Raw genomic sequence first — 16,935 nt, 5'->3', positions numbered from 1 at the left:
AATTTCGCGCCATTGCGCGCTGACGTCATCACGCCAGCGTCAATACGCCTATAAGAAAAGGAGATGCGCCCCGCACGCGCCCTAAGGAACCAGAGGTTTGGCAGTTACAGTGACATCCATGCACTCACATGAAACCAAGGCTCCCTATAATATAGATTGACTCCAGCCCAATCCACCCACTCACCCTTCTTTAGAGATTTCAGGGCAGAAGATCTCACAGTGTAGATAAATGATATAAAGCTGCTTCTTACAGATGACTATACAGTACTATACACTTATAGTGGGATTAGACTTCCTTCACCCCATCAGTGTCCCATCAGATAACTACTAGAAGAGGTCATATTGGCTTATTTGCTTAATTTTCTTAATATGAGGTTGTATATCCCATTTGTTATATATAGACAGAAACTCTATGATTAAACAGTCACTATATGTATTCTATGCAATACCTGTATCCTGGAGCTCTGGCCGGGAATATGCCAATAGGCAATGAACATACTGCTAACCTAGGGGTATCTTTATCAAAGAGTGAAGTTAGAGATCACCACAGTCCTCTAGAGTGAAATGCCGCCACTCTCCATTCATTTCTATGGGATTTTGAAAGGCGTATTTATCAAAGGGTGAACTTTCACTTTCACCCATTGATCAATACTCTTTTATAAATCCCATAGAAATTAATGGAGAGTGGCGGCATTTCACTCTAGAGCAGTGATCCCCAACCAGTAGCTCGTGAGCAACGTGTTGCTCTCCAACCGCTAGAATGTTGCTCCCAGTGGCCTCAAAGCAGGAGATTATTTTTGAATTCCAGGCTTGGAGGCAAGTTTTAGTTGCATAAAAACCATGTGTACTACTAAACAGATCCTCAAAGTAGGTTGACAATCCACATAGGGCTACTAAATGGCCAATCACAGCACTTATTTGGCACCCCAAGAACATTTTTCATGCTAGTGTTGCTCCCCAACTCCTTTTACTTCTGAATGTTGCTCACGGGTTCACAAGGTTGGGGATCCCTGCTCTAGAGGACTGTGGTGATCTCTAACTTCACTCTTTGATAAATGTACCCCCTGGACTTTCTCTTGCAATGCAGACATGGATCCAACATCCTTAAGATGCACAAAGTCTCAGAGTGAAAGGGATCAACCAGAAACCACAGAAACTAGTAAATAAGGCACAAAAGAAATGCTTTAGCTGTTTGTAACCTACTGGAAACCAACTTGGATGGAAAAGGATGCCTAAAATCTATATTTGCCAGAGTGCAACAATATACATGTGTGCATCAGGAAATCAGTGCAATAGAGATGAAGGTGCTAAAGAGCCTGTAGGTAGTCCAAAATATATATCCCAACACCAATTCTGAAATTCACAATTGGTATAAATAATTTCTATCTGCTTGATCCCCTGTATCATCAAAAATTACAGCGGTTTAAAATCCGCTCACCGTTGGTGGTAATTGGCCCGGGTGCACCTGCCCCGAGCCCTGCGTTTATTACACAATCTTTCCCACGTTCCTTCCAACAGTTGTTTGTATTCATAGATAAATATGCATAAGGATCAGCTTACCCTCTCCACGGGGTGACCCGGGTGCTGCCGCCCCGAGTCTGTCGCTAAGGGAAACGTTTTCAAGTAGTCACATCCAAGTCGTTGCGGCGCACTCCAAAGTCAAAGGATCGCTCAAATAGGTTGTTGGTTAAAAATGCATCCTTTATTGGTTACATCAGTTTAAAAGAAGAAATGCTAACACATGGTCTGACGCGTTTCGTAACTATGTACTTCATCAGAGACCTGGGCATGCTCAGTTCCATACCACTATTTATACCCACATGGGGACTTCCCCCTCCCCTTACACAAAGGTGAACTAATTAAAACTATGCATTGGTTAACACCACATGCAAACAATCAAAATTAAAGAGAAAAAAAATTTCTTTTCTTCTTTTTTTTTTTTTTTTCATTTTTTCTCATTTTTTTCTCTTTAATTTTGATTGTTTGCATGTGGTGTTAACCAATGCATAGTTTTAATTAGTTCACCTTTGTGTAAGGGATGGGGGAAGTCCCCATGTGGGTATAAATAGTGGTATGGAACTGAGCATGCCCAGGTCTCTGATGAAGTACATAGTTACGAAACGCGTCAGACCATGTGTTAGCATTTCTTCTTTTAAACTGATGTAATGAATTTTTAACCAACAACCTATTTGAGCGATCCTTTGACTTTGGAGTGCGCCGCAACGACTTGGATGAAAGAGCCTGTAGGTGCCAAGGTGCAAGGGATTACTATGAGCAAGTGTGAAAGTTACAATACAGATCAGAGCAATAGTAGAACATGACAGAACCAGTTACCCTTTCTCTGAAGGATGTAAACCAATACATGTAATTCATGTGGATGACTAAGTGTTTGTAACACGAAATGCATAAGGCTGTATTTTTGGACTTGCCTGGTGGAAGTAAGTCTTTATTTTGAGCGCCTGCTCTACTAAATCTCCTGGTTGATCTGATCCCCTTGCTGAAGGCACAGGACAGTGCACCTGGGCCTCTTCCTTTATGTGGTGAGTTATTACCATGTTGAGACCCTTATACATTAATTTTCAAGCACATGAATGGTCACCAATATGGCTTTAAAGGCTACGGAACGTGCTCATATGGGTAGTACAGGTATGGGATCCACTATCTGCAACCCCTTTATCCAGAAAGCTCAGAATTAATTGAAGGCTGTCTCCCATAGACTCCATTTTAACTGAATAATTCAAACTTTTTAAAATGATTTACTTCTCTGTATTAATAAAAGAATAACTTGTACTTGATCCCAACTAAGACATAATTAATCCTTATTGGAGGCAAAACCAGCCTATTGGGTTTATTTAATGTTTATATGATTTTTTTAGTAGAGTTAAAAAAAATGGAGATCCAAATATGGAGGAGCGCACATCTGGGGAAAACCCCATACCTGTACACTACAAGTCTCGACTGGTGTCCCTCTGTACCATGCATGATCATTACAGAATCCAAGAGGCACCGGGAGTTAATGTACACGCATGGCACCAAGAGCCGCCAGTTGAGACTCTACCAGATCTGGTCAGAAATAGTTGTCAGGCCAGTAAGATGTTTTATAGAAGGGTAATGGTGTCAGACATGGATGGCAAATAGAATCACTGGGAGTTGTCTTCCACATGGGCTCCATTAGATAGATTTGACTTGAACATGGGGGACACGGTTGCATTTATTTCCTGTTTACTGTGAAAATGGTTCAGTGGAAAACATATCATTTGTACTTCTTTAAAACACAATACCGCTTCCCCTTTTAATCTGTGTGGGTTTGGGTACAAGAGGGTTAGAGAGAGAGGAAGGCAGCTGAGAGAAGAGAGAGAAAGAGAAGAGGAATGGATCACATCAGATGGCTGCTCATCACTTTCCTACTGACAGGTAACTTTCTATTGTCAATTCTCCATGTACCTCATTCATATTCCCTCAACCCTCCTTAGTAGACGTGTCCTGAATTTTCAAATGATCAAATGAGCAATATGTTCCTAAACACAGTTAAGTCCCACAGTCATGTTTTTGCAGTTGATTGACTCGCTGCTCTGAATACTGTATATCATGTTTACTCTTTTCATTCTGCATTTAACCATCATGTTTGGTACATACAGTATTTATTAAAGAGCAGTCACTTTGCTATTCAGTATTGTACCTCACAGTTCAAGTTCATGTGGTTATTGTATAAATAGAAGACGTGGCCCTTCCTGCTGTGAGTTTGTTCTTGGCTTACAGGGGGTGCAGGGTGGTTAGTTGGGGGATGATGGGATTAATTGATGTTACCCTGGTCATGGTGGTTTGGGTTCAGATAAAAGAGTGTGGATATCAAAGAAAGGAGACTTGTCCTTGTTGTCTGGTGCTTTTCAACAGGCTGAAACTCTTGTGTGTGTGTTGCACATAGGGTTGCCATCCATTCGGGTTTCAGAAGAGCTGCCCGGGTCAAGACTGCCTGCCCAGTTTCCAAATAAGGAAAACCAGACAGGACCCCTCTCAACTGACATGGTGATCAGCCAATCGCTGATCACCATGTCATAGCCCTGCCCCATGACGACACTCGCCCCACCATTGCTAGTGTTGGCTCGCCCAATTGTGTTACTGATCAGCCCCACAATGTCATCGACCCAAGCCCTATCTGGATCATGGGCCAATGGAAAGTGAAAACCCTGGTTGCCCAAGATTCCAAATGTGAAGAAAGTAGTACCTGGAGCGCACAACACATTTTATAACATCACAGTGTGTTTATTGCAGGAATGTTGTGCACTACATGTTTCAGCCCAATAGACTTCATTAGGTGCATAAATGAATGACACAGCAAACTACCATTTAAACATATCAAGTAAATAATACAGGTATGGGATCTGTTATCTGGAAACCCCTTATCCAGAAAGCTCCAAATTACAGGAAGGTTGTCTCCCATAGACTTTTATCCAAATACTTTTTTTTTAAAAAAAAGTATGTCCCTTTTCTCTGTAAAACTAAAACAGTAGCATGTACTTGATCTCAACTAAGATCCTTATTGGAAGCAAAACCAGCCTATTGGGGTTATTTAATGTTTACATTTTTTTCTAGTAGTGTTAAGGTACGAAGATGCAAATTATGGAAATATCTGTTATACAGAAAACCTCAGGTCCCGAGCATTCTGGATATCAGGTCCCATACCTGTATCCTTGAATATAATAAGACAACCAGTTAGGGATGCCCCGAATCCACTATTTTGGATTCGGCCGAACCCCCGAATCCTTTGCTAAAGATTCGGCCGAATACCGAACCGAATCCGAACCCGAATTTGCATATGCAAATTAGGGATGGGAAGGGGAAACCATTTTTTACTTCCTTGTTTTCTGACAAAAAGTCAGATGATTTCCCTCCCCGACCCTAATTTGCATATGCAAATTAGGATTCGGAATTCGGTTTGGATGGGCAGAAGGATTCGGCCGATTCAGAATCCAGCTGAAAAAGGCCGAATCCTGGCCAAATCACGAACCGAAACCTGAATTCGGTGGTCCCCTACCCTGAGTAGTTTTGGTGACAAGATCATATTCAGTCCATAAATGGAAAAGTTTTTCAGGGAATCTGGAAGAAAAGGCATTTGTTACAAAAACCATTTTGATTAGAATAAGGGAACACAAATATTAAATTTCCACTTATGATCCTGAAAAAATGAAAACACACACACACTGGTTGGAAACATTTTTATTTACAAAAGCAAAGCCCGGCCAAACTATGATGGCTGGTACTGGAGGTGGTGCGGGTTCCACAAAGAGGTTGCCAATAGAAAGTACCTCCTGTTACAATGTGAGGCAAGGAAAATATATTAAATTGGATACATTGGAACCATTAGGAATGAACAAAGCCTTGAGATTTAAAAGGCTTTTAAAATTGACGAGGGGGGTTATTCTAAGCACTTTTGTCATTTACATTCATTATTTATTTGTTTCTGATTCCAAGATAGTAAAGGATACATGTACTGTAAATATAAATTAATTTATTACAAAAGCGCCACCTGCTGGTCAGTTTCCCACCAGTCTGACATTCATTTATTATTTATTTTTTTATTCCAAGATATTAAGGCAGTGATCCCCAACCAGTAGCTCGTGAGTAACATGTTGCTCTCCAACCCTTTGGATGTTGCTCTCAGTGTCTTCAAAGCAAGAGCTTATTTTTCAATTCCTGGCTTGGAAGCAAGTTTCAATTACATTAAAACTAAGTATAGTGCCAAGTAAAGCCTCTTGTAGGCTGCCAGTCAACATAGGGACTACCAAATAACCAATCACAACCCTTATTTGGCATCCACAGGAACATTTCTCATGCTTGTGTTGCTCCCCAACTCTTTTTACATTTGAATGTGGCTCACGGGTAAAAAAAGGTTGGGGACCCCTGTATTAAGGGATACATGTACTGTTAATATAAATGAATTTTGTTACAACAGCACCACCTGCTGGTCAGTTTCTGACCACCAAGTAGTCAAGGAAGTTGTCAGGAGAAAGAAAGATGCTGCTCTGATGTTCTTCTGCTTAGGAATAAAATTATAAATCGTTCTCACATCTTTCCTAAACAGAAGAACATCAGAGCAGCCTCTTTCTTCCTCCTGACAACTTCCTTGACTACTTGGTGGTTAGACTGGTCAGAAACTGACCAGCAGGTGGTGCTGTTGTAACAAAATTCATTCATATTAACAGTACAAGTATCCGTTAATATCTTGGAGTAAAAAAAAATATATTTTACATTGACTTATTTTAAAGGTTTACTTATCCTTTAAGTCAGTTCATTGGAGGTCAATGGAGTTTGCCCTATATTTAGACCCTATTCACTTACCTGCCCCTTGAATATAGACATTATATATGTTTCTAGGCAAGTGACAGATATGTTTATAGAAGTCATGTGTGTAAGTTATATTACATGTTTATACGTATGTTATGCAATTTACATGACTTTCATCAGAATTTGACCGGGCTTGGGATAACAGTGACCCTTCTCCATTGTGCAGCCCTGTAAGTGACTAGAGGAGACAATACTAATAATTCTCCGTAGGACTGAAATAAACAGAAAAGTCACAAAACAGCAGGAGTAAAACAGCTATAAATGTTGGACACACGTTGGCAAACACAATAATCCCTGTTTCATCTGAACAGATAAAACACAAATGTACAAAAATGTCAAAATGTATTTATTCAATTTCAGGGCACACAATGTATCTGTTGGAGTGCAATAATATTGGGTAATGTCATAAACATTTGCTCAGGTCTAGTAACCCATAGCAACCAAATCCTTGATTACATACAAGTGTCCACTACACCCAACCTGCTGTTTGGTTGCTATGGGTTACTAGACAAATAAAAAAAAACATGCACCTTTTATTACATTAGCCCAATAATATATAAGGAAATACAGAAAGTTTCATTGTATCATTGCAGTGAGCTGTGCAGCCATCTTGGATACATTGGGTAGAAATGTAGAGACTCCTGAGACTGTTGGGAAATATAAAAACAATATTTAATCTGGTTCAGGTGGAGACTCCCTACTTGTTCCACTGGATCTCTGGCTTTTTTTTTAATTCAGTCTTGAAGGTAAAAGTAAGTGGGAGCCATTTCACCTACAGACTTTAATGTGACAGGGTTGGAAATTACATTTTTCAGTTAAAATTTCTATTTATGTCTCATTAGATATTTCATGTAACAAGGAATGTGGCCCCAGGATAAATGTGAGTGGAGCAGAAGGGGGAGGAGCCAGTCTACCAGTGAAGATACAGGGGCAGATAAAGGACGTCTCTTGGGTTATAAGTGACGGTCGCAGACTGAATCATTTTGCTACAACAAAACCCAATGAGCCTGTTGATATCCGGGATTTTCAGTATGAGGGGAGACTGCGCAGTGAGACAGATGCCTCCTTAACCCTCACTGATCTGACCAATCAGGACCAGAGAATCTACTCAGCAGATATTCGTCTGCGATCAAATCAGATCTGTGACCAACTGTATCATCTCCAAGTCTATAGTAAGTCTGGGTGTGATACTTTATAATTACACCTGTACATGTCAGAACTAGAGGGGCCACAGGGCCAAACTTACCCCCCAGTCCTCCTCCCGAAATGATCTTCTGCACCAGGTTATTTATAGGGGTTTCTATTAATGGTCCTTTTTCCTAAGGTGCCAAATGTTACACAACAAAGAGTTCACACTGATATCAGTGACATATACAACTAAGGTGTGTATTGTACATACTTCTCTGTGAATTCAAACTCTACATTATTGTCACATTAATTTATTCACAAACCAACCACTCACTCGCACACTCACACACTCTCACACTCTCACACACACACACTCACTCACTCACTCACACACTCACACACTCACTCAGTCATACACTCAAACACTTACTCTCACACTCACTCACTCAATCACTGAATATGAATTCCAAACTGAGCCAACTGGGAGAAATATAATAAAAGGTGCAATAGCAATCAATCATCAGTGGCCACCTGTTTAAAAAAAAAAAATGTATTGTGACATTTCTATTCTATGTGTACTGTATATTGTGAGTGGCTCCCTAAGCTCAGTAAGTGACAGCAGCACAGAGCATGTGCAGTGAATCAGCAGAAAAGAAGATGGGGAGCTACTGGGGCATCTTTGGAGACACAGATCTTTACTGCTAAAGGGCTGTGGTTGCCTTAGGCTGGTACAGAAGCTCAAAACATCATGTACAACATTTCTACCTACTTCTTTAGTTATTCTTTAGTTCTCCTTTAAAGTCAAGTCAGTTTTCATCCACAGACATCTGTCCCATCAGAACTGAGCTGCTCCTACATAAACACCACTCAGGCTTTAGCTTCATCAGATGGACCTTCTTTGGGTGCGGTGATGCACTGGCACCTTCAGTGCTAATATAATGCCTGGGGGGGGGTCTGTCAGTGCATATCTACCCATTGACTGTAATGGAAAAGGTCTGTTACAGAGGTGCCCAGCTACAGCTACAGTGTCGTTTTTGCAGCAGAGGAATCAGTTCATGGGACCTTAGTGTAAGATGTAGGTGCAACAGTCAGGGCTGTTATATATTTGGATAAACTGTGTTAAGTTGTATGAAGTTAATTGCTTTTGAAAGATGTCCGAATGCTGTTGCCTTGGTGAATAGTTTTATTCGGGGCACCCCTAGTAGGAATGAAAGACCTTTTTGGCCCGGTACAGTTTCATTGCAAATTTCACATTTTCTGCAGTGGTAAAAATGTTTGCAAATCAGCGATACCATTTTCACATGCATTTTGCCTTAACTTGTATTTAGTATTAGTCTGGCACAAACTGGACTTCACTCCAATACTTGATGCCGTTAAAAAGTAATTTATTTAACAAACAAACATCTCAAAAAGTAGCCTTACGCTTTTTATGCCTTGTGGGCACATTTTTGTGTCACAAACAAAAATCTCAAAAGTAGCCTTACGCGTTTGTGGGCTCTTAGTCATTGTGCCCACAAGGCAAGACACGTGTAAGGTTACTATTCAAGATTTATTTTTTTGTTAAATAAATTCCTTTTTAACTGCATTACGTATTGGAGTAAAATCCAGTTTGTGCCAGACTACTCCTAAATACAACTAGAAAAGATAAGTGAGGCCCAAGGTTCTGCAGTTCACTCCCTTTGCCGGTAAAAGATCTGTTCTCCCTCAGATCGACAAATAATTGAAAAAACCTTTTCTTCATGCGAAGATATACCAGCGCTAAAGCTTAGGGATAGACACCAAAAAACAAAAAATGCAATATAGTGTAGTATTGTCAGGATATGATATATACCCCTTTGTGCAGTTTGCTATAAGATGTGATTTAAGGTCTTCCACCAAGGGAATTGATACCCTTTATCCGTGATTTTTATAAGTAAACGTGGCCACCTCCTATGTGGGGTAGTGGGTACTTACGAACGTTTAGGTCTGCCACTAGCATGTAATAAAATTCTTTGTCCCAATCTTGATTAGTTTCCTGGTTTCTAAAAACATACGCTAAAATCGTGTAAAAACTTCTTTAATACATTAAAAGGATAAAAACAGATTGCACTCACATATGTGTGCTTAAAATAAGCATTAAAACAGTCCGTCTGGGGGCTCTCCAGTCCTGCGTTCCACTGTTAGATGTTTTTAATTGCCTGGCGTCTGTTGGTGGCACACGCGCTCCTGGTCTCCCTCTGATGACGTCACTGTTCAGCCGACGCGTTTCGTCTGTTGCGACTTCCTCAAGGTAAAGCCTTGAGGAAGTCGCAACAGACGAAACGCGTCGGCTGAACAGTGACGTCACTGTTCAGCCGACGCGTTTCGTCTGTTGCGACTTCCTCAAGGTAAAGCCTTGAGGAAGTCGCAACAGACGAAACGCGTCGGCTGAACAGTGACGTCATCAGAGGGAGACCAGGAGCGCGTGTGCCACCAACAGACGCCAGGCAATTAAAAACATCTAACAGTGGAACGCAGGACTGGAGAGCCCCAGACGGACTGTTTTAATGCTTATTTTAAGCACACATATGTGAGTGCAATCTGTTTTTATCCTTTTAATGTATTAAAGAAGTTTTTACACGATTTTAGCGTATGTTTTTAGAAACCAGGAAACTAATCAAGATTGGGACAAAGAATTTTATTACATGCTAGTGGCAGACCTAAACGTTCGTAAGTACCCACTACCCCACATAGGAGGTGGCCACGTTTACTTATAAAAATCACGGATAAAGGGTATCAATTCCCTTGGTGGAAGACCTTAAATCACATCTTATAGCAAACTGCACAAAGGGGTATATATCATATCCTGACAATACTACACTATATTGCATTTTTTGTTTTTTGGTGTCTATCCCTAAGCTTTAGCGCTGGTATATCTTCGCATGAAGAAAAGGTTTTTTCAATTACTCCTAAATACAAGTCTGCCAATTACCTCCCCAAGCAAATCACAATGTTTGCACCATGTCTAGTAACCCATAGCAACAGCTTAGAACCCTGAACTGTCCTGAAATTATGAAATTATGAAATACTAGAAATGGGTCAAACCCTTTAACTGCTATTAAAACATCATGAATGTCCAGGGCCGGATTTACATAGAGGGCGACCCTAGGCCCACTGCCGTTCGTCGCCCCTGTCCCCTCCCTTTATTCGTGCAAATGTTCATCATCAATGGGGAAATTAAAAAAAACTATTGTTTCTCCAGCGCATCCCCAGTGTTTTTGAACCAATGTGGGTGTGGTTGGGCATCATGCCGCCCCCCTAAAATCCTGCCCCCCTAGGCCCGGGCCTAGGTGGCCTTTCCACAAATCCGGGCCTGTGAATGTCCTTACCCACAATCCCTTGGGTGAATGTTATACTCCCTCTATCATAAGAATAATTTCTATTTTAATGCACATTGCTCTTGTACTTCTGCCCGGGGCCACAGTTATTGTTCCCCACAGGTTGTTGTTCTAATAAGAAAGCAATAACATGTTCACAACCATTTTTGGCTGCTGACTCCCATTTTAAAGTTGGAGGAAGAAGAAGACAAATCATTCAAAAACTAAAAATGGTAATTAGTCATAACAACTGTCCCCACATTCTCTTTGTAGAAAATCTATCCACAGAAGATATCCAGATTCATGCAAATATCACCCAAAATGAGACCTGTAACGTTACTGTGACCTTGTCCTGTGCTGTGATTGGATCAGATGTGACTGTCACCTGGAATAACACAAACAGCCCTGTTACAGAAGTGACCAATCACACACTCCGTGTCTATAATGCTTATTCTGATGTCACATACAGTTGTACTGCCCGGAATCCAGTCAGCAAAGCTTCCAGAACTGCACATATTCCTGTCACTTGTAATCGAGGTGGGTTTTATATAGGAAACTCCTAGAATTTATATGGGACACTGGGAAGCTGGGGAGAGATGGGGATTATGAGGGTAATTTATTAAAAGGAACAAGTATTGTTGGTCCCAGTAATTCATAGTAACTAAGCAGCAGTTGCTTTAGTTTCACTTTAATAAGTTAAACCTACTCGGTTGTAAATTTGACATACGTGATGGGCAAATTATCTGAAGGATTGTTAAGGGATCACATTCAAAATGTTGTCCTAGTGAATGACATTATGAGCAGCAATCAGCATGGCTTTATGAAGGATAGGTCATGTCAGACACATTTGATTGCTTTTTATGATGAGGTAAGTAAGATGCTGGAGGGACAGTAGATGTGATCTATTTGGATTTAGCCAAAGCGTTTGATACTGTGCCCCACAAACGACAGCTTTCTAAACTAAGGTCTGTTGTTGGGCTTAATGAAGTCGTTTGCACGTGGATAGGAAACTGGCTACAGGATCGGGTACAGAGGGTGGTTGTTAATGGGACATTCTCTACTTGGAGTAAGGTTCTTAGTGGGGTCCCCCAGGGCTCAGTATTGGGTCCACTTTTATTTAACTTGTTCATTAATGACTTAGGGGAGGGTGTTGTAAGTAATGTATCAGTGTTTGCAGATGACACAAAACTATCAGCCCAATTAATTCCATCCAGGATGTGGCACTTGCAACAGGATCTTGACAAACTGGCAATCTGGGCAGCTAAGTGGCAAATGAGAATCAATGTTGATAAATGTAAAGTCAAGCTTGGAGTCCTTGTAGATGATAAACTTGTCTGTAGCAAGCAATGCCAGTCAGCAGCATCAAGGGCAAATAAGGTCTTGAGTTGTATTATAGAGTCACGGGAGGAGGGGGTCCCACTATATAGAGCACTGGTAAGGCCCCATCTAGAATATGCCGTACAGTTTTGGTCTCCATCACTCAAACAGGACATTATTGTATTAGAGAGGGGACAGAGAAGGGCAACTAAGCTGGTAAAAGGTATTGAAAATCTTAGCTATGAGGAATTAATGGGGGATATGTATAAATATATAAGGGGATCATATAATAATCTCTCTAATGCTTTATTTACCAGTAGGGTTTTTTTTTACAGTGAGAGCTGTGAAGATGTGGAATTGTCTCCCTGAATCAGTGGTACAGGCTGATACATTAGATAGGTATAAGAAGGGGTTGGATGGTGTTTAGCAAGTGAGGGAATACAGGGATATGGGAGAGAGCTCATAGTACAAGTTGATCCAGGGACTGGTCCCATTGCCATTTTGGAGTCAGGAAGGAATTTTTCCCCCTCTGAGGCAAATTGGAGAGGCTTCAGATGTGTTTTTTTACCTTCCTCTGGATCAACTGGCAATTAGGCACTTTATGTATAGAATTAAATTTTTCAACCTAACTTATTTTGTATGTTTACTTATCCTTTATTTTGTCACACAGCCGTGATCTTTTTTTTCTTCGTTTTTCAACATGATATTTTCAATTTATGATATCATGAAGTGCTATTATCTGATGTCACAGACTATACTCATGGCCATTTTGTAATACAACTACACAAGAACCCTGCAGTCTCTTTTATTTTTATTTTTTTAATTATAACAAATACATAATATCCACATTGTTGTACACATTGGTTGGAGGACGACAGAACCCCTTTGGTACCCATGATAATTATTGGTGCTCTTTTTATATAGAAAATGTGTGCCTGCAGTCTCATGTAAATTAAGGTCGTGTTACACTGGTTCCAGGCAGCTCTGGTGCTATTGTGAAATGCATCTTTACCAATGTTGCCCACCAACCCTGCACCAAATTGTCTAAAGATCTGCTTGTCTGGCAACCTCATGGGCCCAGGTGGCAAACAATCAGATCATAATGAGGCCTAGGGAGATTTGCTAGTAGAGGATTGCATCAATGTGCCACTGCTGTCCTCAACCAATGGGGATTTATTAACCTTCCCAACACTGAGGATGTCAGTTTGGACTGTGCAATATCAAAACAAAGTTAGCTCCATCTGTCAGCTCCCTGTAATTATTTATGGAGGATAGTTACATGATATGAAATTTAATATTTAAATATTGCAATTTGCTCTTTTTACAGACCCCCAAGTTGGAAATTATACCCAGCAGAACATCATACGTCTTGGTTTGTCCTCTATGATACTGGTTATTACTTCATATCTGATCATCCAACACTTTCATGGCATGAAAAGAGAAACATGATCCTCAGCAATGGAAGGGCTGGTCATATTGTGACTCCTCATGGGTGGGGCCTATACACTAATGTTTCCATTCAGGCTGAAGAGATTGACCTTCCATCAAGTTAATCCTTATACTGAAATAAATCCTATCTATTTTCTTGTTGATCCAGTGGAAGGAGAAAATTCCCCATATGACGCTTTTACCATATTTCACCAAAGGGGATAAATGCTCATTCAATAAATAAAACTGTTGGATTGGCCCCTGGATGAACACTGTATATAGAAACTGTTAATATCAATGCAATAAGTTATTGCAGAAGTTCTCTTAATCTATGATAACCAACCCAAATACATTGTTCTGGATAATGGAAGCCGGTGGTGGAGAATGAGTTGGTATCACCCCACTGTCTCCCGAGGGAATGTATAGAGGAAACCATGACTATATGCTCTTATTTAGTTTATTTAGTGGCTGGGTAGTCTGTTTTTAGCAAGTATAAAACTGTGCTGAGGACACTTAGCCTTCATCAATGCAATGCTCCAGCCACATGTACCTGCTTTGAGACTGGGATGGAACCAAGCAGGTTGTGTTCCTAAGTACATATGACAGCAAGGACTAATCCTAAGGCTCATTGTCCTTCATATAAAATTTAGTCTGAAGCACCTTCCCATCCAAGCACCCATTCTCCCACTCCAACCAGTTATTTTCACCCCACCCTTCTATTCACATGTGTCCTTCAAGTTCTTCGCATTGGGTACTGACCCTTCAAACTGGAGACAATAAAGCACCAAAAACAAAATTAATTTATTTCAGACTCCTTGATTCTTTTAAAGTACCAAAGACAGTCAAAACAAAAAGAAATAAAAAATAGCAGCCACATCACTTCCGATTCCATAGCTCCCTAAATGCCAAGCAGGAATATGTGCAGTAGTATTAATTATTAACATTGGCCAGGGAGCAATAGATGTGCCCAGACCTGGCAGCTGCCAACCCTGTTGTGTAGCTCTGCATTTGGACATCAGATAAAGGGGAGCAGGATTATTTTGGGGTCACCCAGATTCTTTATGCCGAAAACTTTTGTAATTCTAGTTGAAACTCTTTAAATAGGCTAAAATGAGAAAAAAAGATGCACTGAAATAGGTTGCAAATGAATCACATTTTATTCCAGATAAGGTTTTTAGAAGTTGCAAAAGAAGGGGCTTTACAGCACAGACTGAAATAAAGTGAGTGGCTTGGTGAGTTGGATTTACATCACAGATATGATATAAATAGGTTGAAAAAGTTCAAGTTCAACCTCTGCAAATAAAACCCAGTGTCCATACATACACACACTCACACCTACTCCTCCATACACTCATATATAACTATATATACCAACCATTTATTGGACAATTTGTCCCGTTTCACTTTGCAGCAAAATGTGCAAATTTCCAGCAAAATTTGCGAAACAGGTGAAAAATTCACAAAACACTGGCGGTGTAATCGTTGCCAGCATAAAAAAAAAATTGCCGCTAGCGAATTGTCGCAAATTTATTTGCCGCCAGCGAATAAATTGATGAATTAAAAAAAAATGTGGGCGCTCGTCAGAATAGTCGCGCGCATAAAAATTATTCGGACACCCATTGACTTTAATGCGTTTGGTTAAAGTATAATAATTGTCGCGGGCGTCAAAATTGTCTCGGTCGACAAAATATTGTTTACGTCCGCGACACTTTTGACGCCCGCGACAATTTTTATACTCTCGCCTATTTTGTCCAAATGCCATTGACTTCAAAATTATTTTGATGCCAATTGACTTCAATTTGTTTTGCGAATTTTTTGGCGAATTGAAATGGGACAAATTTGCCCATCACTAAACATCTACACTTGTAGATTTTAGTACCCCAATAGCCTTGGATATTACAGGAAAAGGAAAGCTACCAAAGCAGTTTATTGCCAATAGATTAGCCACATTAGAGCAAGCTATAACACTATATTTATTCTGCAGAATGCTTTTCCATACCTGAGCAAACAGCTCTAGAAACTCTCTGTTTGTTTAGGATAGCAGCTGCCATATTAGCTTGGTGTGACATCACTTCCTGCCTGAGTCTTTCCCTGCTCACTCATAGCTCTGGGCTCAGATTACAGCAGGGAGGGGAGGAGAGAGGGGGATAGGAGCAAACTGAGCATGCTCAAGCCCTAGCCCTGGAGGTTTAAGCTGAAAACAGAAAGTCTGATACAGAAGCCCATGAGTACACAATAGAAGGAAAGAAATGTGATGTTTCTTTTGACAGAGGACTCAGAGCAGCATTACTTTGAGGGGTTACTGGTGTATTTATATAGACCTTTCTGATAAAGCTTACTTAATTTTAGCCTTTCCTTCTCCTTTAAGCTTGTCCAAGAAATCACCCAAGCCACTCTTAAAGGCATAAACAGAATCAGCCATCACATCAATTTCTCATATTGTATATTTTAAAATACTGATACTAAAAAATACTGCTAGGACATGTAACAAGTGCTTAGGACTTACTTAAGCAATTTGCCTCAAGTTTAATGGAAAGCTGAAATACTCTATGACCATATTCAATTAAAAAATCTTTATTTGTATTAACCTAGTGTATCAAACCAAAGAAGATATATTAAGGGCATATTTGCTGATATTCTTAATTATAGGAATTTTGTTTTACACAGTTGAGTCTTTACCAAATATCCATTATGAAACCAAAATTCCAAGGGAGATTGAACCCCTATAAAGATATTAAATTAAGTTGCTGATGGGACAGTGTTTGTGTTTGTAATGTATTTATTGCTGCTTTATATGGGATATCTCACTCTATCTCAGTTCAGTGACTGGTTAATGTTTCCTTAGATATGGGAGGGATTTAGGAGAGGTGGGCGGGACATAGGCTGTAGGATTAATAACAGGAAAAGGCAGAGAATTTAGGTGATATGTTGTCACTGATGGAATATACAACATAGTCTATTACAGATCTCCCTCTGAGTGTGAGACTGTGGGAGTTGGACATATAAATTCTGTATAAAGAGAAAGAAGAAAAATGAATCCTCTGTGCCGGAGCCTCGTGCGCTTTATTCTGCTGAAATGTAAGTTTCACTCTTGTCCTGTAATTGCATTTTTTTGGCTTGGGTTATACTGGATATAAACAAACAGTGAGGCTTCTGGACAGGGGTGGCATTTAAGGATTTCTTTTAAGTTTTAAAAATAAATGCAGAAGGTCCCTAGGGTTTTTTAAGTTTCTTGTGTTGATCAAGTAGAACGTAGTTTGTCAAGACAAATGGGGTACAGAACCAAGGAAAAACCAGGCGCCCAGCTAGGGCTTTATTAGCATTCTGCTCTGTATACTTGACTTTTTTACCCTCTGGCATGGCTGTCCAATATCTCTGGTTA

General features: G+C 40.2%; 1 protein-coding gene across 1 annotated transcript; it reads left to right on the top strand.

Annotated features, from left to right (window-relative positions):
* Positions 1-3,309: 3,309 nt before the first annotated feature.
* LOC121397221 (SLAM family member 5-like) lies at positions 3,310-14,353 on the top strand. Its single transcript, XM_041573633.1, has 4 exons — positions 3,310-3,414; positions 7,188-7,517; positions 11,082-11,345; positions 13,453-14,353. The coding sequence occupies exons 1-4, from the start codon at positions 3,372-3,374 to the stop codon at positions 13,572-13,574; spliced, it is 759 nt and encodes a 252-aa protein (XP_041429567.1). The 5' UTR covers positions 3,310-3,371; the 3' UTR covers positions 13,575-14,353.
* Positions 14,354-16,935: the final 2,582 nt, after the last annotated feature.

Source organism: Xenopus laevis, chromosome 8L (assembly GCF_017654675.1).
Source record: "Xenopus laevis strain J_2021 chromosome 8L, Xenopus_laevis_v10.1, whole genome shotgun sequence".
Taxonomy (NCBI): domain Eukaryota; kingdom Metazoa; phylum Chordata; class Amphibia; order Anura; family Pipidae; genus Xenopus; species Xenopus laevis.
Note: the sequence above shows the minus strand (reverse complement) of the source record. Positions and strands in the feature narration are given on the sequence as shown.

Coding starts and splice junctions, on each gene's coding strand:
- LOC121397221 (XM_041573633.1), top strand. CDS start 3,372: ATGGATCACATCAGATGGCTGCTCATCACTTTCCTACTGACAG. Junction 3,415..7,187: donor CATCACTTTCCTACTGACAG/GTAACTTTCTAT, acceptor ATGTCTCATTAG/ATATTTCATGTAACAAGGAA. Junction 7,518..11,081: donor GTATCATCTCCAAGTCTATA/GTAAGTCTGGGT, acceptor TTCTCTTTGTAG/AAAATCTATCCACAGAAGAT.